The 26,615-nt window shown below is 36.7% G+C and overlaps 2 protein-coding genes across 2 annotated transcripts in view; both read right to left on the bottom strand.

Annotated features, from left to right (window-relative positions):
• The window catches only part of BBS4 (Bardet-Biedl syndrome 4), a 426,848-nt gene that overhangs the window by 79,003 nt on the left and 321,230 nt on the right, over positions 1 to 26,615 (bottom strand). The window lies entirely within an intron of this gene.
• ARIH1 (ariadne RBR E3 ubiquitin protein ligase 1) overlaps positions 1 to 26,615 on the bottom strand; it is a 121,776-nt gene that overhangs the window by 10,849 nt on the left and 84,312 nt on the right. The window contains exons 6-11 of the mRNA XM_081228016.1: positions 11,027 to 11,093; positions 9,594 to 9,700; positions 7,255 to 7,297; positions 6,659 to 6,730; positions 3,614 to 3,744; positions 196 to 253 (exon numbers count right to left, since the gene is read on the bottom strand). Coding sequence (XP_081084142.1) covers positions 196 to 253; positions 3,614 to 3,744; positions 6,659 to 6,730; positions 7,255 to 7,297; positions 9,594 to 9,700; positions 11,027 to 11,093 — 478 coding nt within the window. The remainder of the gene's footprint in view (positions 1 to 195; positions 254 to 3,613; positions 3,745 to 6,658; positions 6,731 to 7,254; positions 7,298 to 9,593; positions 9,701 to 11,026; positions 11,094 to 26,615) is intronic.

Raw genomic sequence — 26,615 nt, 5'->3', positions numbered from 1 at the left:
CAAACTTATAAATAGGAGTACTCCTGATATGCATTTTGCACAATATCCCCTCTCTACAGGTACACAGATACCCAGTATTTACTGGAATGTCATTTCAGCAAATCTTTCAGAACTGAACACTCCAGCTAAATCATTCCCTAATCAACATAAAATGCGTATTATTCCTGTTCAACTGTTTGAAAATAAATGACTTACCTCCTGTGCATCTCTTGCTGCCTTTGCATCATCCTCATTATAGCGGTTACAGTTGTACCTTAAAGTAAGTGAAGAGGATTCCATAAAGCCATAAATCAATGAAAAGGGAACAAATCACAGAATATTAGCCTGGATTTAGAGATTACCTAGAACCAATACTCTCCTTTACACAGATAAACTGAGGCACAAAAAAACAAACAAACACCCCTAGTGTTTGAATCCTTTCCATAATAGTGTGTCAGTTCTCTACTAGTAATAGGCAGTTAGTTCTCCACCTCCTGAGGCAGTCCATTCAAATCAGCTTACCGATAATCATTAGAAAACACTGTTATTCTAGAACTTCCACTTACCAACTGTAGTTTGAACTTCTAATTCAATTTTTGAAGAGATCACCTCATCTCCTAGGTTGTCTGTTATTTAGCCAAATATTCCCAGTTTTTCCAGAATTACTCACCTTCTTATCTTCACTTGTATACATCAAAGAAAACCAACAGCTGACAGACTGCTATGTAACAGGTGCTGTGCTATGTGCTTTATATGCTATTACAGTTTACAAGAATCACTGAATCTTCCTAGAGAGGTCAGCTCAGAGTGGAGATGTATAAAACTGGCACTTCCCTTGTTCCTCTGTTTTCTTTTATGGGAACCTACATTACAGGAGCAGCTGATGTTTACTGAGTGTTAACTACATACCATCCACTTACTAAGGACTTCAACTGTACTATCACGTTTAATCCCCTCAAGCACCTTATGAAATATTATCCTCATCGAGCAGATGAAGAGAAGATAAGCAACATATTTAAGGTCACAAAAATAGAGCTTCAGAGATGGAAACTAAACTTATGCCCATCTGGCAACTGAGGCCCATGCTCTTAACTAGTGAGTTCATGTCTTCAGAGTCTTTTAACAGTAATCTTCTCAGAAGAATTTTGAATTTAATGTAAATCTTGTTAAACTGCATTCATTATTCCAGCTTGCCAAGTCCTTCAGGGTTATAATGGTTTATATAGTCAATATCCCTCTTCGATGTTACCCCAAAATGTATACAAGATTCTTATACTAGTTCAAGAAAATCATCAGTACAACTGACCAGAAAAGCAGTATATAGTTGATGTGAATAAAAAAATGAGGACAAAGCCTTTCAGCAAACCTTTAAAGCGTTCCCCTAGAAGGCACAAACCTATTATCTGTACTCCAAGAAATGGTCATTCAATTAATCCCAAACCTCCCTGTCTGTATTCACAGCCTAGGCCACAAACCTCTCAGTCCACAATGAAATACCTTGCTGAAATCTACCAAACATTCCCTAATCCATCAACCTAATAATACCATTTGATTCTGGAATTTCACATAAGAGAAAAACTAAGTTATACAGTTCATATGCAGCTTGTGGAATCAGAAATTTTGGAAATTTGGGATTACATTCTCTCTGCTCCCAATCTCTGGTACCTTTCCATTTTCCGTAAGTACTCAGAAATAACCAACAATGGCTCACTGATCTCATCTTGAAGTTTTTAAAGTAACCCAGACCACAAATCACCTGAGTCAGGAGACTTATTAATTTTCTCCCAGCCTGGGTTATAATCCTCTTTTACCAATAATTACTCTACTCAAGTTAGCCCAAAGACTGCCTCTTCTTGCCCTCTACTGGTCAACTATTAACACCTCTTCTTTCTATCTGATACATCCTTTTATACTTTCCTTTTGATATTTTTAGATACTTTTAAGCCTCAACTCATTCTGGGCTTTAATCTGCCAACATTAAGCACTTTAAGGCCAAGAAAGCAAGCAGGGTCCATCTATACTTCTAACTCAGATGACTGATAGTGCTACTTGGAATGCTTTTTTGAAGATTTCTGAGGCACTTTCAGATTTAAACAAGAAAGCACAGCATGATATACCTGCAATGTTAAAGACACAGGCAACATTTCTGACACCTCTGGTCCAGGCCATTCTTCATTCTTCTGTATCCATCATTTGTTTGTACCCTTTCCATTTTTCAATACAGCTCATTGAAAATTTGAGTTGTGATAAGAGATTTCCTTACACACACACAAAGTCTCTTTAATATCTCCTCTTTCTTATTCCCTCTCCCTTTCACTAGGCTTGTTTAAATAAATTCAAGTGAATTTAGTTTCCAGGAACACTCTAATATTCCAGTTTGACCTCCTAAAACCTAGAGTACCTATACCCCAAATACCTTTCCTTGGCTCTCACGGTGGTAAAATCACTTTCTTTACTTCTATCTAAGCAATTAGTTTTTACCTGGCTCAGAATTAATTTCAGACAAATAATCCCTCTTACTATTCCTCTAATTAATGAATCTAAAAGGGAAGACTTGCCACTGTCTTAAGTTCAGATCCTCCTCATCTTGTCTTGAACTTGCAATTTCTTCCCCTCCCACCCACGCTCTACAAAGCAGTCACAATGTCCAGATAACGTATGTAAGTAAAGCACGTAAAACAGAACCTTCTCATCTGAACTACAGATCTAATCTTGTCACTCCCAGTTAAAATCCTTCTGATAATGTCCAAACTACTTTAGGTCCCAGCCTACTTTCTCTTTTCCTACTCCCCACAATTTGAGTGGCCAACACCAATAGAAGACAGGCAAGTAACACAAATGAATGAAACAGGCAATTTGCATACTATAACACCGAGAAATATTTCCACTTTTACCATTTTCTCATTTTGAGAAAAATGCATCAAGGCATCCTCAATCTAACTTGTATTTTTCCCAAATTGATAAGAAACGTACTTGGAACAAACGTATGTATTGCTACCAATGTGACTAGTGCCATCATGATATATGAAAATGCCAATAAGCTCCGGTCTTGGGAAAACAAACTGCAAAGTAAAGGCTCCATCTCGATTCCAGGTAATTTCTGCCAAACAGAAATGCAGGCCTGTTCCTATGTTTCAAAGCAAGGCTAAAAATCTAGATTGCATTGGGCAATTTTTCCAATTTTTAAAGTTGGAACAAATTTTTTGTCTAATGGCGGTGCAGGGTAACTAAAACACAACTGTGGAAGGAGTTTTGCCAAGTCTCTTAGTTTTCAACTATTATCTAGAAAGACATATTAGACAATGCAACTCTTTTCTGGATAAGTCATGTACTTTCACATGATTCTACCATTGTTCATGCAGCTCTTTTTGCCCTGAATGTTTTTCCTACCACTTTTTAAACAAATGAACCCTTAGTCCTCCTTGAAGTTCAACTCAACTGTTACATGATCTGTGAGATAAGCCTTATTAATCCCTCTCTCTGGATATCTTGCATATACTTTTAACACTGATCACACACTGTATTCATTTATCTAGATGGTGATTTCCATGAGGTAGAAACCTTATTCATAATATGTGGCAGATATATCACATACTTATATGAACATGTTCTTCCCTTCATTTCCCCAACCTACCAGGCAGATCCATGTGGTTCCCAAGGGCCAAGACACACCCAGCAAAACTCTGCTTTACAGTTCTGGTTACGACAGACCATGTGATTACAACCGCCATCCTTCTCAATTGTGACATGGCATTTGGGACATTCCTATGAAGAGAAACTATAAAGTTGGTGTCAATGCTACACTGAGGAGAAGCCAGTTTTAGATTTGGTTTATTTTTAAATACCACATTTATTGTGATTAATACATGTAAAGCACTCAGTGTCAAACACTTAACAAGTCCCATTGAAAATGAGTTGTTATTATTACTGGCTATTAAGATGGTTAACAACTTAAGGATCTGTTTTAGTGGGGTTGGGAGAAAAAAACATTTTAGGTACTTTTAACCAAACACATACTAATAATAGTTTTATGGGAGGTTAAACATTTTCTCCATGTAAATATAATATATGCTTCTAGTGTCATCTAGAAATAATCATTGAGTACTTCCTGTATCCCACACACTGTTCTCAGTGTTTTATATGCATTAACTCATAATCTTTATAGTGGCCCTACTCCTATTTCCATTTGTCAGATGAATAAACTAAGAATATTTTAAAGAAACTAGTCCAAGGTCACACAGGTAGCAAATGGTAGAGTCAGGATACAAACCCAAGCAATGTGGCCTCAGGAATCAGGCAAGCAAGATTGGTAAATTCTTTTTGTGGCTACTGAATTTCCCAACTTTCTTGTGGTCCATTTACAATTGTGCTACAGAGATCACTTTTCTTTTTTCCAAGACTGTATCATTTTCTCGGTTGCTAATAAGCCAAAGTTATTACCCTGCAGGCATGTTTTTTTTTCTCTTGAAAAATCTAGAAAATTAAACTTACTCATTATTATTTTTTTTTTGCACAGGCTCCAGATGCGCAGGCTCAGCGGCCATGGCTCACGGGCCCAGCCGCTCTGCGGCATGTGGGATCCTCCCGGACTGGGGCACGAACCCGTGTCCCCTGCATCGGCAGGCGGACTCTCAACTACTGCGCCACCAGGGAAGCCCCTACTCATTATTTTTAATAAAACTATAAGATGCAAAGCTTGGATTTTGTTGTACATTTTTGTATCTGACATCTGTTACTCCCATAACCGGGTGAGAGTATCACCCATTATATTACTTGCAATTCAGCTACTGTGAACAGACTACACTACCCATAAACTATAGTAATTCAATAGGTCAATACAGCAATATTTAATTATACATTTTCAATCAAATTTTTGAAGTCACTCACATAAAAAATACTACATTTTCCCAAAGAAGCAAATTCCAGGCCTAATATATCTGTTTCATTCTATATTTCTTAGCTATAATTAACTAATTAGTATTAATTTCTTAATATACCAACAATCTGCAAATCCTTTAAAAAAAGCTAGTAACAAAAATAAGCTTCTGAAATGTCTCAGGAGAAAAACTCCTCAGTTTCATCTCAAAACTGCCAAGTAGATAAACCTGTTATTACAAATTGCCATTCTTGCTTAATAATCTACCTTCTAAACAAACTCAAAACATATTCAAGCCTATATTCCCTATTTTAAACATCTTGGGGATTTAGAGTATTTGGGGATTTTTCTAGATGCAGAAAGAGGGCTACAGTTTAATCAAACTACTTAGGGAAAATATAACTGCCCTATTCTAAATACTAGTTTGAAAGCAGATTCTGGGATTTCAATGAACATTTCTGGTGGGGAAATCTTCAATTTTTGAAAAAGAATGCTTGGCTACCAGGAAAGTTTTAAAAAATAACAAAAGCAACCACTTCCTGACATTATAGTTAGGTTTTTTTGAGTGCCATAAGGTATGTTTATCATGATGGTTTTAGAGAGTACAGAAATATCAACTTCAAAACTACATTCCTCAAAGATGTGGGCATTTGTTTTATGCCACAGGACTCACTGTTTTACTGCTAATGCTTTCTGGGAGATAGAAATGTATACATATATTTTAATCTTTTTGGGTAGAGCAGGGTACTAATGGTATAAAATCATGTGCTGGACTTCATCATTTAAGCACTCATTCTTATCACTATCCTGAGATTGAGTGATGGAAGAGTGCAAAGCTGTAACTAACTCTGGTCAAACAACTCAATATTCTTTAAAACATCATCTTCATATGTGAAAGACAATAATTAAAATGAATAGCTCATGAATAACCCTATTATCCATCACTCAAGTCACTTCCTATAGGAATAGGATGTAAGATTGAATGTTTACACAATTTTCTACTAAGAAATTAGCTGGGTACACAGTTCAGATTCAAATGCTTACTTATTACTTAGTGATAGAAAAGACGGGTGCTCAAGATTATCTGCATTTGTAAGACATTCATCTAGGGTTAAAGAAGTGGTTCATGGCATGAAGATACTGAATTTTGAAACTAGTATCATGACCAATGTTATTCAAAAAATAAAACCCAAAAAACCAAGGATACTCATATTACCCCCAAAGCTTCTATTTCTCAGGATTCAAGTCTCTTAATAAATCATATTTTGGAAGTTTAACATGTTAAAAATGTTAAACTTGTTAAGCCCAATTCAGTTACATAATAATAAGTTACTCAGTTATTCTGACTGAACTGCCCTAAAGAATGACTCCTTAGAAGTTAAACCCTGGGGATTTTAAAAGGCAGAAATAGAGCCTAGTCAAAAAATAAATAAATAAATAAAAAGCTAGGTGGAAAAATACTCTATAATACATTTGCATACTAAAAGGCAGCCAGAACAGTATGAAAAGATATTATCAAACCCCAGGGTAGAAAAATTACCAACTACTGCTTTTCTGATAGAAGAAAACTTCTACAGCAGAGGACCGTGCATATTGCACTATAGTAATCAATAAAATAAACTCAAACAGTAAAACAAAGGCAAGTTATTAATAGGCAATAATTCTGAAAATAAAAAGTAAACCTTAATCAAGAAAAAGGTAAAACAAGGCCCTTTATTAGGTAAACTTACTACTTTTGCTAATGCTGATACACCTATCCTTATCAGCTTCAATACCAAGAGTTTACTGAAGGAAAATACCAACCTTTGTGTTGGCTGCAATCCAATTAGAGGTTTCACTGTCATCATCACACTTTTTAATCCACTTCTTCAACCACTGTTTGAAAACAGGAACCCTTTTCAGTACAACAGAAGACTCAAGGATAGCAAATTACATCAACACTTAAATACAGTCCAGCTTAAATGTAAAAACCAAAGGATAAGATTATCACTGGGTTTACCACCTTTTAAACCAAGAAATCCTGTGATTCTCATATCCAGTCCAGGTACATAAAAAAAATCAACCAAAGGAGGACTTTCTCTGGCTGAAGCTAAGTGGGGAACCTAGAGCTCAAGGAGAGAGGCCCAGCTGCAAAGTGTGTCATTCCCCTTAACTAATTACAAAGCCTTCCAAGGGAGGTGCCTTAACCCTCATTATCTTGATAATAATCAGGAGATGACTTTATTCCTAAGGAATGTTCCCTGAATACTTGCAAAGATCACCTGAAATAAAAAGGGCAAAATACTATCTTCCATTTACTAATGAATAAATAACAAACTTGTGGGCTGTGGCTTTCAGTCATCAAGTCTTAGAAGTACTCTACTACCTTATTTAAAAATGAAAATGCCAGGCAAACTCACCTTACATTTAACAGGGTCATGCCAATTTTCTCCACAGTTAAAGCTGTTAAGTGACACAAGAGTTAAAAGAATTAAGTCCTGCCTACTGTAAGTAAAGTAAACAAACAAACAACTTCATGCTTTACAGTTTCTCAATACTTTCACCAGTTTCTAGTGACTGCAAAATACAAGGACAGGAACCATGTCTATTTTATTCTACAGTAAATTATTTAGCATTTAGTATTGGGACCAACAGATATTTGGGTGTCTGTGTGTGAAATGAGGAATGACTTGTAAGCATGAAGACATTCTATGATGACAATTTCATAACAGATGACTATCTAAATAGCTACCAAACTGTAAAGACAATAAAATCAGTATAGTTAGATTTGTATTTTTCTGATAGCTTTTAATATGTATAATTCCTTGCTGCAACCATTATCTAACTGAAACCAAAATGAAATCATGTTCAATAATTTGAACTTGAATTTCAACCAACGCTTCATAGGCATATATTAAATATTTTATTTAACACTCCAAATGAAGAGTTAAAGAATGACTTTGTAGGGTAATTCTATACTTTAGTACTAATGCACAGTAAGCAATATGTGGGAAGCAAACAAGTCACATCTCTGCATGATCCAAACAAATGAACTTCAGCCAAGTAGAGATAAATTGTACCAAACAAGGTACAAAGCAAAAGACTATGTCTACATATTCTCTAAGACTATATATTAATTGCTAATCCCTTTCTGTTTTCTAGGCACATGGTATATACATTTGTTTAAAAAGTATAAATTAAGAATAAACACAAATGCTTGTGAAAAAGTGACCATGGTATGGCTGATTAATTAGCTAATCAAGTAATTTGGGAATGCCAAGAATCCCTTGCAAATTAGAAGAATAAAGTGCTACATCAGTTTAAATGAAGTCAGGATAATGGTTACTTCTGGAGATGAACATGGGGAATGGAATGGAGAAGGGAACATCAAGAAGCTTCAAATGGGGCTTCCCTGGTGGTGCAGTGGTTGAGAGTCCACCTGCCGATGCAGGGGACACGGATTCGTGCCCCGGTCCGGGAGGATCCCACATGCTGCGGAGCGGCTGGGCCCGTGAGCCATGGCCGCTGAGCCTGCACGTCCGGAGCCTGTGCTCCGCAATGGGAGAGGCCACAACAGTGAGAGGCCCGCGTACCGCCAAAAAAAAAAAGAAGCTTCAAATGTATCTGTCAGGTTTTATTTCTTGACAAAAACAAACAAAATACTGATTCTGATTAAGCTGGGTTGTAACTATGTAAGTACTCATTGTTGTTATTCTCTATACTTAAGTCTGTATTTGAAATATTTCATACTAAAGGTATATTTGAAACTAGGTAAGGAATCGGACTCTACCCTCTGTCTACAGGGTAAACTCTGAAACAATAATGCATATTTAATCTTTACCAAAATAGCATGTATTTTACATAAATTTAATCTCTTTGAGTTTACCTACTCTTTTTGGAAATATTTAGTATTAATGATGTATATGTCTAATTCTATAGATGTTTGGAGAAAAAAAAGAATGATACAGAATACCAATAAAATGTTTATTTGTTAGTTACAGAGCCCCCTGGCTTGACTGGCTTCTCATTCCTAAAAGATCCATAAGGGAATGGAAGACCATCTTAACTCTCTAATACGTGATATTGGAAATTCCCTGCTAAATTGAACCTAAAATTCAAAGGCTAAAGAGTATGCTATAGCACTCCCAGGAATCCAGGTTACCAAGAAAGCTGTGGCCAGGGGCCCCATAGAAGAACTCTTAGTTAAAGAAAGCACATCTATCAACTAAGTTTTATCTTTCCAAATTTATCTGCGTATTTTTAGGAGTAAGATTAAACTTGTTAGAATAAAGGAAATTAAAAACAAAACAAAACACCTAACTGTGTATTTTATTTCCTAAGAGAGAACCTGAAAACAGATCAAGAGCCATAAGGGAACCAAACATAATTTGACAAAATAAGCAGTCAATCAGAAATGAGAAGAACTTTTAAAATTTACAATAAATAATGTAATAATAAATATAAAACGGATAAACTTGAAAAAAAAGAAATGAGAAGAACTGAGTTTTTGTCCCAGTTCTTTAAATTTGCTGCCATATACTTTCCAGTGGAGCACACAAGAGAATGTGATTACAGCCGTATTTTTTTCCCATAAGAAAATAAATCCAAAAGTTAGAGCAATAAAGAATATTTTCTACTATTTTTTTTCTTTTTCTTTTTTTAAAATTGGGGTATAGTTGCTTTTTTCCTACTATTTTACTAACAAAAATAAATAGAAAAGCTATGTGCACCACTCCAATTTAGGAAATAACTTGCTTACCAAAACTGGCGCCCACATTTGCAGCGAACAGGTTTAGCATCAGGATATTGGACTTTAACAACATGGTGGCAATCTGGGGCAGGACACCACTTTAACAGTCGATTGCACTGAAATACAAGTTGGAACATAAAAAATGACAGCAAATTAAATCATGATGCAAGATTTTCCAGTACACCATGCAATTATTTATACTACTTCCTCACTATCACAAAGTGGGGATGGTGTCACCGACACATAAAAACCTGCCACCAATATTTAGTCTCCTACAGCAATGCTTTTGGACGTACTGTTCTTCTAAGATTATAGATCCCTTGAAGACCTGGTATTATAAAATATAACCTATCTCTTATTCTACCTTCAAAATCCCACTGAGAACTTTAAAATAAATGATCACCATTATGTGATCATTAACAAGCATCAATTTGTCTATGGTTCTATTTCAGGGTAATTTTAAAAGACACAAGAAAACAAGATACGCTTCTACTTAGGGAAGGCGTTTACATGTTATAGAATAATATGAAACAAGCTGAGGGATACACATGGAATTTCTCTCTTTGACCACAGAAAGCTCTTCTAAGAACAAAAGCCAGTGCCTAAACCACAGCAAAGATTCCATTTTAGTTCATCAAAAGAAATACGACTTTTGAAGTACTTTTATTATGAGACAAAACATGGCTCAAGGAACACTCACTCCATCAGAACTCAAGTTTATTGACCATTTCAAAAAATATACTATCCCTAAAAAATGCTATTTTCTAGAAGATCTGACCTTCAGTTTAATCTCTAATAAAAATTAAAATTACATTCTAGAACTGAAATACCAAGTTACACTGGTGCTCTTGTACAGGGGCTGGCAAACTTCTTTCACATAGAGCTAGAAAGTACGAGATATTTGGCTCCGTGGGCCATATGGCCTCTTTAGCAACAACTCAACTCTGCCACTGCAGCAAAAAGCAGTCACAGAATAAAAAAAACTGCCTGTTCAAATAAATCTTTATTTACAAAAACAGGCAGGCCATAGTTTGCCAACTTCTGTTAATACATATTTGATAAAAACAAACAAAAAAACACTACATAATTCTTTTTAAACGAAGTTTACTGATAATGGAAGGTAAAACAAGCAGAGATATAGCAGGGTTAGAGTGCCCAACATGATTAAACATGACATCACTAATAATCAGCTAAAATTCTCTGCTAGGGATAAAAGAAGACTATAAAATAATTTTATTCTCAAAGCTCAAGATCAATGAAAAGACATCTACTTATTGGTTTGTCACATTCCTTTGAGAATAAAGGTATTTTGGTATGCTTCATAAATGAAGACAAAAACTGAAGTTACTGTAAAGGTGTTTCTTATATAAGACAAACTGATATTTCTATTAATAAACAGAATTCCTTTTATTTAAAGAAGGAAAACTTATGCGATCACTTACCTCTACAAAGCTATTTGTTATTAAATGCTGATACTTTAATTTAACTTTTGAATCTGTGATCAGGCGCCTGCAAGCGAGAGTAAAAGTTTATTAGGAAGTTTTCAGCTAAGAATATTTTCCACATTTATAAAATAAAATTTCAATGCTCTGTGCTATAAAAACTGCCTTAAATTGAAAATACTAAAATACACATAAACTGTCAACAAATGGAGCTGCAGGAATCAAAATAATAATTTCAAAGTTTCTATAGTTTTATTTTGGTAGACATTTCCCCATTTCTTATATTCTAACTATTCTGTTTTTACCCAGTTTGTATTGTAGTCTAATGATTTTCCAATATTGTCAAATTTAGGCCCCTTTCAGAGTTTTCTGACTCTGATATCTTGCCTTAAGACAGCAATTCTCAGCCACCTTTTCTAAGATCCCCTCCCAAAAATCTGTGTGTGAAATAAAGGATGTTGGTAGGAATGTTCAGAAATGGATCCAGGTTTTGCTAGATATAATTTTGATAGCCTCCTTCTTCTGAAATCTTTTGGTAATTTATCAGAAATGCTTATTGACTGCAACCTGACTTCCTTTATCCACCTAGAACACCTTAATTCACAAGAATTTCTTGAACTCACAGGAACCCATGAAAGTGAAGAACCCTGAAGCTTACGTTTCATTAATTTTAATGGTAAATACTCCTATGAGTATTAGAAGAAAATGATGTTAAAGCAGAAAAAGAGTAACTCACAAAGCCAGCAAGAACGATATCAAAAATGCACAGTCCAGAGAGAGACTTTCAAGATGGCGGAAGAGTAAGACATAGACATCACCTTCCTCCCCACAAATACATCAGAAATACATCTACATGTGGAACAACTCCTACAGAACACCTACTGAATGCTGGCAGAAGACCTCAGACTTCCCAAAAGGCAAGAAACTCCCCACATATCTGGGTAGGGGAAAAGAAAAAAGAAAAAACAGAGACAAAAGAATAGGGACATGACCTGCACCTCTGGGAGGGAGCTGTGAAGGAGGAAAAGTTTCCACACATTAGGAAGCCCCTTCACTGGCAAAGATGGGGAGGTGGCAGGGGGGAAGCCTCGGAGCCACAGAGGAGAGCACAGCAACAGGGGTGCAGAGGGCAAAGCAGAGAGATTCCCACACAGAGTATCGGTGCCGACCAGCACTCACCAGCCCAAGAGGCTTGTCTGCTCACCCACTGGGGCGGGTGGGGGCTGGGAGCTGAGGCTCGGGCTTTGGAGGTCAGACCTCAGGGAGAGGAATGGGGTTGGCTGCGTGAATACAGCCAGAAGGGGGCTAGTGCGCCACAGCTAGCCGGGAGGGAGTCCGGGAAAAAGTCTGGAACTGCCTAAGAGGCAAGAGACCAGTGTTTCGAGGTGCATGAGGAGAGGGGATTCAGAGCACCGCCTAGATGTGCTCCAGAGACGGGCACGAGCCTAGGCTCACAGAGAGGACACCAGAGATGGGCATAAAATGCTAAGGCTGCTGCTACAGCTACCAAGAAGCCTGTGTGCAAGCACAGGTCACTATCCACACCTCCCCTCCCGGGAGCCTGCGCAGCCCGCCACAGCCAGGGTCCCGTGATCCAGGGACAACTTCCCTGGGAGAACCGCACAGCGCGCCTCAGGCTGGTGCAACATCACGATGGCCTCTGCCACGCATCCCTATCCCTCCCTCCCCATCCCCACGCCCACCCCCGGCCTGAGTGAGCCAGAGCCTCCTCATCAGCTGCTACTTTAACCCCATCCTGTCTGAGCGAAGAACAGATGCCCTCAGGCGACCTACACGCAGAGGCAGGGCCAAACCCAAAGCTGAACCCCAGGAGCCCTGCAAACAAAGAAGAGAAAGGGAAATCTCTCCCAGCAGCCTCAGGATCAGACGATTAAACCCCCTCAATCAACCTGATGTACCCTGCATCTCTGGAACACCTGAATAGACAACGAATCATCCCAAAACTGAGGTGGTAGAATTTGGGAGCAACTGTAGACTTGGGGTTTGCTTTCTACATCTAATTTGTTTTTGGTTTTATGATTATCTTAGATTAGTGTTTAGAGTTTATTATCATTGGTAGATTTGTTTATTCATTTGGTTGCTCTCTTCCTATTTAAAAAAAAAAAATATATATATATATATATATATATATATTTTTTTTTACTTTTTCTCTTTTTGTGAGTGTGTATGTTTCTTTGTGTGATTTTGTCTGTATGGCTTTGCTTTTACAACATTTGTCCTAGGGTTCTGTCTGTCCATTTTTTTGTTGTTGTTGTTTTTTTAAGTATACTTTTTAGTGCTCGTTATCACTGGTGGATTCGTTTTTTGGTTTGGTTGCTGTCTTCTTTCTTTTTTTATTCTTTCTTTAAACTACTTTTTAATTTTTTTATTTTTAATAATTTATTTTTTAATAACTTTAATTAATTTTTTTTTCTTTTCTTTCTTTCTCTTTTTCTCCCTTTTCCTCTGAGCCGTGTGCCTAACAGGATCTTGGTGCTCCAGCGGGTGTCAGGCATCTACCTCTGAGATGGGAGAGCCTAGCTCAGGACACTGGTCCACCAGAGGCCTCCCGGCTCCACATAATATCAAACGGCGAAAGCTCTCCCAGAGATCTCCATCTCAACGCTAAGACCCAGCACCACTCAACGACCAGAAAGCTACAGTGCTGGACACCCTATGCCAAACAACTAGCAAGACAAGAACACAACCCCACGCATTAGCACAGGGGCTCCCTAAAATCATAATAAGGTCATATCACCCCAAAACATGCCACTGGACGCAGTCATGCCCACCAGAAAGATAAGATCCAGCCTCACCCATGAGAACACAGGCACCAGTCCTCTATACCAGGAAGCCTACACAACCCACTGAACCAACCTTAGCCACTGGGGGAAGACACCAAAAAAACCCGGGAACTACGAACATGCAGCCTGCGAAACGGAGATCCCAAACACAGTAAGTTAAGCAAAATGAGAAGACAGAGAAACACACAGCAGATGAAGGAGCAAGGTAAAAACCCACCAGACCAAACAAATGAAGAGGAAATAGACAGTCTAGCTGAAAAAGAATTCAGAGTAATAACAATAAAGATGATCCAAAATCTTGGGAAGAGAATGGGAAAAATACAAGAAACGTTTAACAAGGACCTAGGAGAACTAAAGAGCAAACAAACAATGATGAACAACACAATACATTAAATTAAAAATTCTCTAGAAGAGAGAATGGACTTGAGGATATGGGGAGGGGGAAGGGTAAGCTGTGACAAAGTGAAAGAGTGGCATGGACATATATACACTACCAAACGTAAGGTAGATAGCTAGTGGGAAGCAGCCGCATAGCACAGGGAGATCAGCTCGGTGCTTTGTGACCGCCTGGAGGGGTGGGATAGGGAGGGTGGGAGGGAGACGCAAAAGGGAGGGGATATGGAAACATATGTATATGTATAACTGATTAAATTTGTTATAAAGCAAAAAATTTAAAAAAAAAATTCTCTAGAAGGAATCAATAGCAGAATAACTGAGGCAGAAGAACGGATAAGTGATCTGGAAGATAAAATGGTGCAAATAACTACCACAGAGCAGAAGAAAGAAGAAAGAATGAAAAGAATTGATGACAGTCTCAGAGACCTCTGGGACAACATTAAACGCACCAACATTCGATTTATAGGGGTCCCAGAAAAAGAAGAGAAAAAGAAAGGGACTGAGAAAATATTTGAAGAGATTATACTTCAAAACTTCCCTAATATGGAAAAAGAAATAGTCAGTCAAGTCCAGGAAGCGCAGAGTCCCATACAGGATAAATCCAAAGGGAAACATGCCAAGACACATATTAATCAAACTATCAAAAATTAAATACAAAGAAAAAATATTAAAAGCAGCAAGGGTAAAACAATAAATAACATACAAGGGAATCCCCATAAGATTAACAGCTAATCTTTCAGCAGAAACTGCAAGCCAGAAGAGAGTGGCAGGACATATTTAAAGTGATGAAAGGGAAAAACCTACAACCAAGAATACTCTACCCAGCAAATATCTCATTCAGATGCGATGGAAAAATTAAAAGCTTTACAGACAAGTGAAAGCTAAGAGAATTCAGCACCACTAAAGCAGCTTTACAACAAATGCTAAAGGAACTTCTCTAGGCAGGAAACACAAGACAAGGAAAACACCTAAAATAACAAACCCAAAACAATTAAGAAACTGGTAATAGGAACATACATATCGATAACTACCTTGAATGTATATGGATTAAATGCTCCAACCAAAAGACATAGACTGGCTGAATGGATACAAAAACAAGACCCATATATATGCTGTTTACAAGAGACCCACTTCAGACCTAGGGATATATACAGACTGAAAAGGAGAGGATGGAAAAAGATATTCCATGCAAATGGAAATCAAAAGAAAGCTGGAGTAGCAATATTCACATCAGATAAAATAGACTTTAAAATAAAGACTATTAGAAGAGACAAAGAAGGACACTACATAATGATCAAGGGATTGATCCAAGAAGAAGATGTAACAATTGTAAATATTTATGCACCCAACATAGGAGCACCACAATACATAAGGCAAATGCTAACAGCCATAAAAGGGGAAATCGACAGTAACACAATCATAGTAGGGGACTTTAACATCCCACTTTCACCAATGACAGATCATCTAAAATGAAAATAAATAAGGAGACACAAGCTTTAAATGATACATTATACAAGATGGACTTAATTGACATTTATAGGACATTCCACCCAAAAACAACAGAATAAACTTTCTTCTCAAGTGCTCATGGAACATTCTCCAGGATAGATCATATCGTGGGTCACAAATCAAGCCTTGGTAAATTTAAGAAAATAGAAATCGTATCAAATATCTATTCTGACCACAATGCTATGAGACTAGATATCAATTACAGGAAAAGATCTGTAAAAAAAAAAAAAAAAACACATGGCAGCTAAACAATACACTACTAAATAACCAAGAGATCACTGAAGAAATCAAAGAGGAAATAAAAAAATACCTACAAACAAATGACAATGAAAACACAATGACTCAAAACCTATGGGATGCAGCAAAAGCAGTTCTAAGAGGGAAGTTTATAGCAATACAATCCTACCTCAAGAAACAAGAAAAATCTCAAATAAACAACCTACCCTTACACCTAAAGCAATTAGAGAAAGAAGAACAAAAACACTCCAAAGTTAGCAGAAGGAAAGAAATCATAAAAGTCAGATCAGAAATAAATGAAGAAGCAATTAAGGAAACAACAGCAAAGATCAATAAAAATAAAGCTGATTCTTTGGGAAGATAAAACTGATAAACCATTAGCCAGACTCATCAAGAAAAAAAAGGGAGAACACTCAAATCAACAGAATTAGAAATGAAAAAGGAGAGGTAACAACTGACACTACAGAAATATGAAGGATCATGAGAGATTACTACAAGCAACTATATTCCAACAACCTGGAAGAAATGGACAAATTCTTAGAAAACCACAACCTTCCAAGACTGAAGCAGGAAGGAAGAGAAAATATAAACAGACCAATCACAAGCACTGAAATTGAGACTGTTATTAAAAATCTTCCAACAAACAAAATCCCAGGACCAGATGGCTTCACAGGCGAATTATATCAAACATTTAGAAAAGAGCTAACACCTATCCTTCTCAAACTCTTCCAAAATATAGCAGAGGGAGGAACACTCCCAAACTCATTCTATGAGGCCACCATCACCCCGATACCAAAACCAAAGATGTCACAAAGAAAGAAAACTACAGACCAATATCACTGATGAACACAGATGCAAAAATTCTCAACAAAATACTAGCAAACAGAAATCCAACAGCACATTAAAAGGATCATACACCATGACCAAGTGGGGTTTATCTCAGGAATGCAAGGATTCTTCAGTATACGCATATCAGTCAACGCGATAAACCATAGTAACAAACTGAAGGAGAAAAACCATATGATCATCTCAATAGATGCAGAAAAAGCTTTCGACAAAATGCAACACCCATTTATGATAAAAACTCTCCAGAAAGTAGGCATAGAGGGAACTTACCTCAACATAATAAAGGCCATATATGACAAACCCACAGCCAACATCATCCTCAATGGTGAAAAACTGAAAGCGTTTCCTCTAAGATCAGGAACAAGACAAGGTTGACCACTCTCACCACTATTATTCAACACAGTTTTGGAAGTTTTAGCCACAGCAATCAGAGACGAAAAAGAAATAAAAGGAATCCAAATCAGAAAAGAAGAAGTAAAGCTGTCACTGTTTGCAGATGACATAATACTATACATAGAAAATCCTAAAGATGCTACCGGAAAACTATTAGAGCTAATCAATGAATTTGGCAAAGTAGCAGGATACAAAATTAATGCACAGAAATCTCTTGCATTCCTATACATCATTTTTCCTAATGATGAAAAATCTGAATGAGAAATTAAGGAAACCCTCCCATTTACCATTGCAACAAAAAGAGTAAAATACCTAGGAATAAACCTACCTAAGGAGACAAAAGACCTGTATGCAGAAAACTGTAAAACACTGATGAAAGAAATTAAAGATGATACAAACAGATGGAGAGATAGACCATGCTCTTGGGTTAGAACAATTAACATTGTGAAAATGACTATACTACCCAAAGCAATCTACAGATTCAATGCAATCCCTATCAAACTACCACTGGCATTTTTCACAGAACTAGAACAAAAAATTTCACAATTTGTATGGAAACACAAAAGACCCTGAATAGCCAAAGCAATCTTGAGAAAAGAAAGCGGAGCTGGAGGAATCAGGCTCCCAGGCTTCAAACTATACTACAAAGCTACAGTAATCAAGATAGTATGGTACTGGCACAAAAACAGAAACATAGATCAATGGAACAGAACAGTAAGCCCAGAGATACACCCATGCACATATGGTCACCTTATTTTTGATACAGGAGGCAAGAATATACAATGGAGAAAAGACAGCCTCTTCAGTAAGTGGTGCTGGGAAAACTGGACAGCTACATGTAAAAGAATGAAATTAGAACACTCCCTAACACTATACACAAAAATAAACTCAAAATGGATTAAAGACGTAGACCTAAGTGTAAGGCCAGACACTATAAAACTCTTAGAGGAAAACATAGGCAGAACACTCTATGACATAAATCACAGCAAGATCCTTTCTGACCCACCTCCTAGAGAAATGGAAATAAAAACAAAAATAAACAAATGGGACCTAATGAAACTTAAAAGCTTTTGCACAGCAAAGGAAACCATAAACAAGATGAAAAGACATCCCTCAGAATGGGAGAAAATATTTGCAAACAAAGCAACTAACAAAGGATTCATCTCCAAAATATACAAGCAGCTCATGCACATCAATATCAAAAAAACAAACAACCCAATCCAAAAATGGGTGGAAGACCTAAATAGACATTTCTCCAAAGAAGATATACAGATTGCCAACAAACACATGAAAGGATGCTCAACATCACTAATCATTAGAGAAATGCAATTCAAAACTACAATGAGGTATCATCTCACACCAGTCAGAATGGCCATTATCAAAAAAATATAGAAACAATAAATGCTAGAGAGGGTGTGGAGAAAAGGGAACCCTCTTGCACTGTTGGTGGGAATGTAAATTGATGCAGCTACTATGGAGAACAGTACGGAGGTTCCTTAAAAAACTAAAACTAGAACTACCATACGACCCAGCAATCCCATTACTGGGCATATACCCTGAGAAAACCATAATTCAAAGAGTCATGTACCACAAAGTTCACTGCAGCTCTATTTACAATAGCCAGGACATGGAAGCAACCTATATGTCCATCGACAGATGAATGGATAAAGAAGATGTGGCACATATATACAATGGAATATTACTCAGCCATAAAAAGAAACAAAATTCAGTTATTTGTAGTGAGGTGATGGACCTAGAGTCTGTCATACAGAGTGAAGTAAGTCAGAAAGAGAAAAACAAATACTGTATGTTAACACATATATATGGAATCTAAAAAAGAAAAGGTTCTGAAAAACCTAGGGGCAGGACAGGACTAAAGATGCAGATGTAGAGAATGGACTTGAGGACATGGGGAGGGGTAAGGGTAAGCTGGGACAAAGTGAGAGAATGGCATGGATATATATACACTACCAAAAGTAAAACAGATAGCTAGTGGGAAGCAGCCACATAGTACAAAGAGATCAGCTTGGTGCTTTGCGACCACCTAGACGGGTGGGATAGGGAGGGTGGGAGGGAGATGCAAGAGGGAGGAGATATGGGGATATATGCACATGTATAGCTGATTCACTTTGTTATAAGGCAGAAACCAACACACCATTGTAAAGTAATTATACTCCAATAAAGATGTTAAAAAATGCATAGTCCAATCTCATTAAAATCTCTTAAATGTATAGCAAAGTTTTGTACAATTTGGCTTCATCTATTTCTTGAGTTTCTTATCCCACTCACTTCTCTTTTTCCATAAGACCCCACCCTGGGACTTTCCTGGTGGTCCAGTGGTTAAGATTCTGAGCTTCCACTGCAGGGACCACAGGTTCTACCCCTTGTTGGGAAACTAAGATCCTGCGTGTGGCACAGTGTGGCCAAAAAGATAGAAAAAAAAGACCCCACCTGTCCTGAGCTACTTTCAGTGTACTCCCCTCATATCTGTATTCTTTCAAAAGAGTATGCACCACCCTTCCTCAGAGGCTTTTGCTTGGGGCCACCTCCCTTGGAAAGGAAACAAAAGATTATCATAGTGGGGCTGAGGCGGGACAACCTAGGTTAGAATACTGGCTTCACAACGTACTAGCTATGAACTGAGGGTAAGTTCTTTGACTTTTCCATTTTTCAATTTACTAATCTGTAAGATGGAGAGAAGAAATAGAGCTGGCCGACTAGAATAGTGCCTGGCAAATAGTAAGCACTCAATAAATATAAGATGAAGTTGCTATTATTATTATTATTTTATTTCACTCAGCTAAGATGTATTGATACTCATGGAGGCCTTTTCTGACAATTCACCATACCAGTCTAGACACAGACCACCTTTACCTTAGTTCCTATGGCACATTATACACCTCTCCTTTATAGAATGTGTCTTAATTTTCATTAGACAGCTATCTGTATAATCATTTGTTTAATATCTGCCTTCCTGTTTCCCTATCCCCAACCAAACAATAAGCTCCATGAAAAGATCTCTTATGTCCAGTACACTGCCTGGTCTGTGGTAAGTGTTTAATAAGGATTTTTTAAATGACTAAACCTCCACATCTTGCAGATGTTGAAAATGAGGTATAAAAATGATTAGTGCACTTGGCAGTTCCTCAAAAAGTTAAACACAGAATTACCATATGACCCAGCAATTTCACTCCAAGGAATCAAAAACATGTGTTCAATAAAAGTCTTGCACACAAATGTTCAAATAATAACACAAACGTTTCCACAAAAAGTATAAATAACTCAAATGTCCAAGAATTGATGAATGGAGAAATATGAAATATCCATATAATGGAATATTATTTAGCCATAAAAAGGAATGGCATCCTTATACATGCTACCACATGGATGAACCTTGAAAACATTATGTTAAGTGACAGAAGTCAGACACAAAAGATCACATACTGTATGACTCCATTTTAATGAAATGTCCAGAATAAGCAAATCCATACAGACAGAAAACTGATGAGTGGTTGTCAGGGTCTAAGGGGAGGAGGGAGTGAGGACTGACTGCTTAGTGGATATGGGATTTCTTTTGCTACACTGAATTGTATACTTTAAACTAGTCAAAATGGTGAATATTGTTATATGAAATTCACATCAATTAAAAAATAATTAAGAAACAGACTCAAAGTCAGAATCCCTGATTTCCAAATACATCTTACTCCTTCTATTACCAATAATGCTGCTCTGATGTGACAAACCCTAATGATTTCTTATAGATGATTCTAGCCTAAGCATAACTGGCGAGAATAAAGGTCAGCCATAGCTATTAGGCCAAGCTGACTAAGCCTTAAGTTCGTGACAGGGAAGAAAAAGAAAGTGATCTCCCATTTTTGAGAATAAGCATTCTCAAGAAGGCAAGTGTCAACCTGGCCGTTAATAAGCTAATTATCTTCACAAGGTCCTGCTGCCATCACTTATGATGAAAATAGCTATTATGCCAATTCTCACCATAGAAGGCAGCTCTTTATCAAGGTAAAAAAAAAAATGACTTTTACTGAATGCCATCTATATATACATTCTGAGCACACGTTCAAAAGCATTTAAACGCCCTTGAGTTTTGGGATAATTCTACGCTTTTACAAATGAGATAACTGGAGAGCTGTGCTTTGAAACCAGGTAACTTTAAACACAGGGTTTTTTTTTTTAAGTATGCCAAGTACTTTAGTATACTTACACTAAACATATAATATTTATATGCCTTATACTTATATAGCACCCTGAGTAAGTCAACAATATTATGCTTCAATTTAGGACTAATGATGAAATATTTTTCTTTGAAAAGGGTTTTTTCTCCCCCTGACAAACCAATTATAGGTAAGTATAAAGAATGAAATAAAAATCACCTTTAACCCTATTGCTCAGGAGGAATAATCACTCAAGATTTTTATGAATCTAGACTCTTTCCTCTTTTTTCTGTAAATGTATGATATATAATTTTAAATAGAAAATTTACTACATATTATTTTATATCTTAGTTTTTTAAAACTAACATTATAGGCATTTTCCAATGTATTAAAATAATTCATAAATCTTTTTAAAAGCTGTTATTATATTCCATCTTCCCCTACTAGTGGGCTTTTCGGGTTGTAGGATTATGACAATGTGATGATTAACAACTTTATAAAAAATCTCTGCTCAAATTTCTGGTCATTAAAAAGAAATGTAACATATACTATCATCTGAATTCATGTAATCACAATCAAAGGTCAAAATGATCTTACAATCATCTCTGGCTCATCTCCTTCTTTTATCAGAGTCTGACTCTAACTCTACCTTGAAAACACACCCAAAATCCAACCATTTCTCACTACCTCCTCGGCTACAGTCCTGTATCAAACCAACATCATTTCTCTTCTGGTCTGTTTTAATAGTCTCGCCATCTCCTTGCTCCCACTTAGTCTTTTTTTTTTTTTTTTTTGCGGTACGCGGGCCTCTCACTGTTGTGGCCTCTCCCGTTGCGGAGCACAGGCTCCGGATGCGCAGGCTCAGCGGCCATGGCTCACGGGCCCAGCTGCTCTGCGGCATGTGGGATCTTCCCGGACCAGGGCACAAACCCGTGTCCCCTGCATCGGCAGGCGGACTCTCAACCACTGCCACCAGGGAAGCCCTAGTCTCTTTTTAATACGAGCAGTCAGAGCAATCCTCTATGACCAAGTCATTCCTCTGCTCAAAATCCTCTCATGGCTCTATCTTAGAATAAAAGCCAAAAACCTTAATGGCCTATTAGGCCTGACACAATCAGCTTCAAGCAGCCCTCCAACACCCTTCTCTGCTTCCCTTCAATCTGTAACTTTACATTTATAGTTCAAAAACATTTTTTAAAGTTTAATAATTATCAGTAATTTAATCCCTATCTATATACACTTTACCTTATTAATTAGCAAAGCTTGACAAATTATTTCATTTTGCATTTCAATGAGACGAGGAAATTATTTTCAGTGTGAACTTGAGTTCTGATCCCTTAAGCATATATTTTAAAACTGACAGTATTCTATACATTTGTGATAAATTTCCTACTTAGAATACGGAAGTAGTGCTTTTCTGTTTCATCGCAGAGAAATGATGGGGGGGGGGAGCATTAATTTACTCCACTATGAGACATACAACTTTAAAGTCACATGTTTTCAAAGCATTCTCCATAAACTCTCTGTAGACTGCCTTAAATACAACCTTGGGGTAAGCAAAGATTTAGTAAGTAGCAATAATCATAAATGAGGGAAAATGAGGAATTAGATGCCATTAAAATAAAAACTTTTGTTCACCAAAAATCATTCAGAGAGAAAAAAGGTAAGCCACACATTGGGGAAAATAGTTGTAATACATATATCTAACAAAAGACTCATATCGGAATATTTTAAGAATTCTTAGAAAGTAATTAACAAATAGACAAAATAACAAAATTTTAATAATGAGAAAGTGACTTGAATGGGCACTTCGTAAAAAGGGATATCCAAGGAAAGGTGTCTGACATCATTACCCACCAAGGAAATGCAAATTAAAACCACCATGAGATATCCCTACATACCCACCAAAATGGCTAAAATTAGAAAAGACTAGTGATACAAGTGTGAACAAGGACTAGAGCAGTCACACATAACTAGGAGAAGTGGAGGTACAACTACTTTGGGAAAGTAGATAGATACTCTGGCAGTATCTATTGTAAGGCTAAAAATCTCACTCTTCAGTATATACCCAAAAGAAATCAGTACATATCTACCCAGACACTTCTGGAATATTCCTTGTAGTTTTTTCACAGTAGTCAAAACCAAACCAACAAACCAAAAAAACTCCAAGTATCTATTATCAGGAGAATGAAATACTACATAGCAAAAACAAAACAAACCTAAAAACATACACATATACTTAACAACATGCACGTACCTCAAAGAAACACATTACATTAACTGAAGCCGATACACACTCAGAAAAAGAACATGCTACATAATTCCATTTAAATGAGGTTCAAAAACAGGTAAAATTAACTAGTGGTGACAGAAGTCAGAATAGGTAGTGGGGGTGAGATGGATACCACCTGGGAAGGGTCACAAGGATGAATATTCTGGGTACTGGAAAAATTCTGTACCTTGATCTGGGTGGTTAGTAAAACATACTTCTAAAGTAAATGTACTTTACACACTTTATTGAATTTATTTTAGAACTTAATTCAAAAAGTAAAAACAAAAACCAATGCACAGCAAATTGAAGTGATTACAATTAAATAAAAATGATGTATTTCCACTGTAAAAGATGAGATGCTCTACTATACTGTGATTAATACACATATCAAAGTTCAGTTTGTCTCTTGCCTCAGATGGTACAAACCATCTGAGGGTCTACACAGCTTCACAAGCCTAGGTGATAGAATGTAAAAAAATAATCATCTGACTTGGATGTTTGGAATATTCCTTCTTCTTGGAGCAGCACAGACTTACAGGACTACATTTACTTTGCTCTGGATCCATTCAATTACTTGGTTTTATGTAATATTTACAATTATAATATTATAAAAGCACTGGCTTACCATTTTGTGACTAAACCTACCGACAAAACATAAGAGAAACTGTTCCAGAATAGATTTAACTATAAAGTTGACAATATAAAGTAATTATGTTATCTAACAGAAATTAGGGGGTAGAAGAGATTAAAGGTGAATGACAGCACAGAGGCAGCAATTTCCTCACCTTACATAGTAAGTAGTTAAGATTTACTGCTTAAAGTTGATGGAACAGGAAATAACTATCAAAGAAGAGCTTTTAAGTTATATTATCTAATTTAAGACCATCTATTTTTAAAAGAACATTTCTGCCCTTTTCAGACAAGTGAAGAATTAGCCAATAGAGGTATGGAATATCTATACCAAGATCCTAAGATCCATTTAAAAAAAATCTTTTTTTATAATTGAAGTATACTTGACTTACAATGTTGTGTTAATTTCTGCTGTAGAGCAAAGTGATTCAGTTATACATATATATACACATTCTTTTTTATATTCTTTCCATTACAGTTTATCACAGGATATTGAATATAGTTCCCTGTGTTATATAGTAGGACCTTGTTGTTTATCCATTCTATACATAATAGTTTGCATCTGTTAACCCCAGACTCCCAATCCATCCCTCCCCCATGCCCCCTCCCCTTGGCAACCACAAGTCTGTTCTCTAAGTCTGTTTCTCTTTGGTAAATTTATTTGTGTCATATTTTAGATTCTACGTATAAGTGATATCATATGGTATTTGTCTTTCTCTTTCTGGCTTACTTCACTTAGTATGATAATCTCTAGGTCCATCCATGTTGCTTGAAATGGTATTATTTCATTCCTTTTTATGGCTGAGTAGTACTCCACTGTATATATGTACCACATCTTCCTTATCCATTCATCTGTTGATGGACATTGAGGTTGCTTCCATGTCTTGGCTACTGTAAATAGTGCTGCTATGAACACAGGGGTTCATGTATCTTTTTGAATTACAGTTCTGTCTGGACGTATGCCCAGGAGTGGGATTGCTGAACCATATGGTAACTCTATTTTTAGTTCATTTTAAAAAAATCTTATGTATCACTTAAAGCTTTAAAAAAAAATCATCTGGAATAATTTTGCTAGAACTGAGTGGCAATGAGTTTGTCATCATCTCTGCTTATCTGTTTCTAAAAACCCCCATATATGAAAATAAACCACTCCATTTTTTAGACACACCTTGCAGGATGTTGAATCAGAACATCACAATTCCAGATATGTGTTAATGATAACAATGATTAGTCAAGGTGTGACTAAATACATTACTTGCAGGTCTTTAAAAGATTAAACAGACACAAGTTTACCTTCATCATCCCTGAGATTACTAGAGAAGCTATACATAGAAAAAGAAATTTAGGCCCCAAACAACTACATAAAAAAACTAACCTACTGTGAGTTCCCTGGCGGCCTAGTGGTTAGGATTATAGGCTGTCCCTACCGTGGCACAGGTCCAATCCCCGGTCGGGGAACTAAGATCCCACAAGCTGCACGGCGCAGCCAAAGAAAAAAAAAACACAAACCACTAACCAACTACTAGTATGAACAGAAAGAGACAAACATTTATTCAGTCTCAAGTGATAAATAATTTAGATAAATAGTTTTAATTAATCTCATGAAAGCATCAAAGAAGGGGAGCCCCACTTAGCCAAATAGCCCTAATGGTATCACAGCACAAATCAATCACTGGAGTTAGCAATGATAACATACGCTTATGAAAGCAGGGAGAATAATATATTTCCAGTTACTTATTCAAGGACACGTGCCTATTACACACGTTGCGAAGGAGTAAAAAGGTGAATCCAATGAATCACTAATCTTAAGAAGTGAGTCTAAGAAGCACTGAAAGATCAGTGAATAATTTCTGGGTAGTATTTTACCAAGGTTAGAGTCACACATCCTGAATGGAAGTAAGAAAAGAATTCAGTCAACATAAATAGGGTACCTGGGGTCAACTTACAGCCTAAGAAAGAATACAGACAAGGATATAGGCAATTACAAAAGTGCAGGGTAAGGGAAATATGGAGGAGCTAAGGAACACATAGGATGTCTATCCAAACCAAAATGAAAGTGAGTTAAACTGAGGTGTTAAGAATGACTAAGATGATGAGTAGATTAAGAGAACTGGAGAGTAAAACAGAAAGCGAGTACTGCTTGTAAGAAACAAAGTCAAGAGACAGTAGAAAAAAAAAGTTAAAAAAATCCCACCAAACCAAATGCAAATAAAATGCACAGTACTTTCAAGAAACCAAGCTCTACGTAGCTAGAATAATGTGAGAAAAGGTGAGGCAAAAGATGAAGTTGCATAGGTAAGCAATATAGGACAATGAAAGCCATTTGTGAAGAA

The sequence above is a fragment of the Mesoplodon bidens genome, assembly GCF_964165515.1.
Source record: "Mesoplodon bidens genome assembly, chromosome: 3".
NCBI classification, from domain to species: domain Eukaryota; kingdom Metazoa; phylum Chordata; class Mammalia; order Artiodactyla; family Ziphiidae; genus Mesoplodon; species Mesoplodon bidens.
Note: the sequence above shows the minus strand (reverse complement) of the source record. Positions and strands in the feature narration are given on the sequence as shown.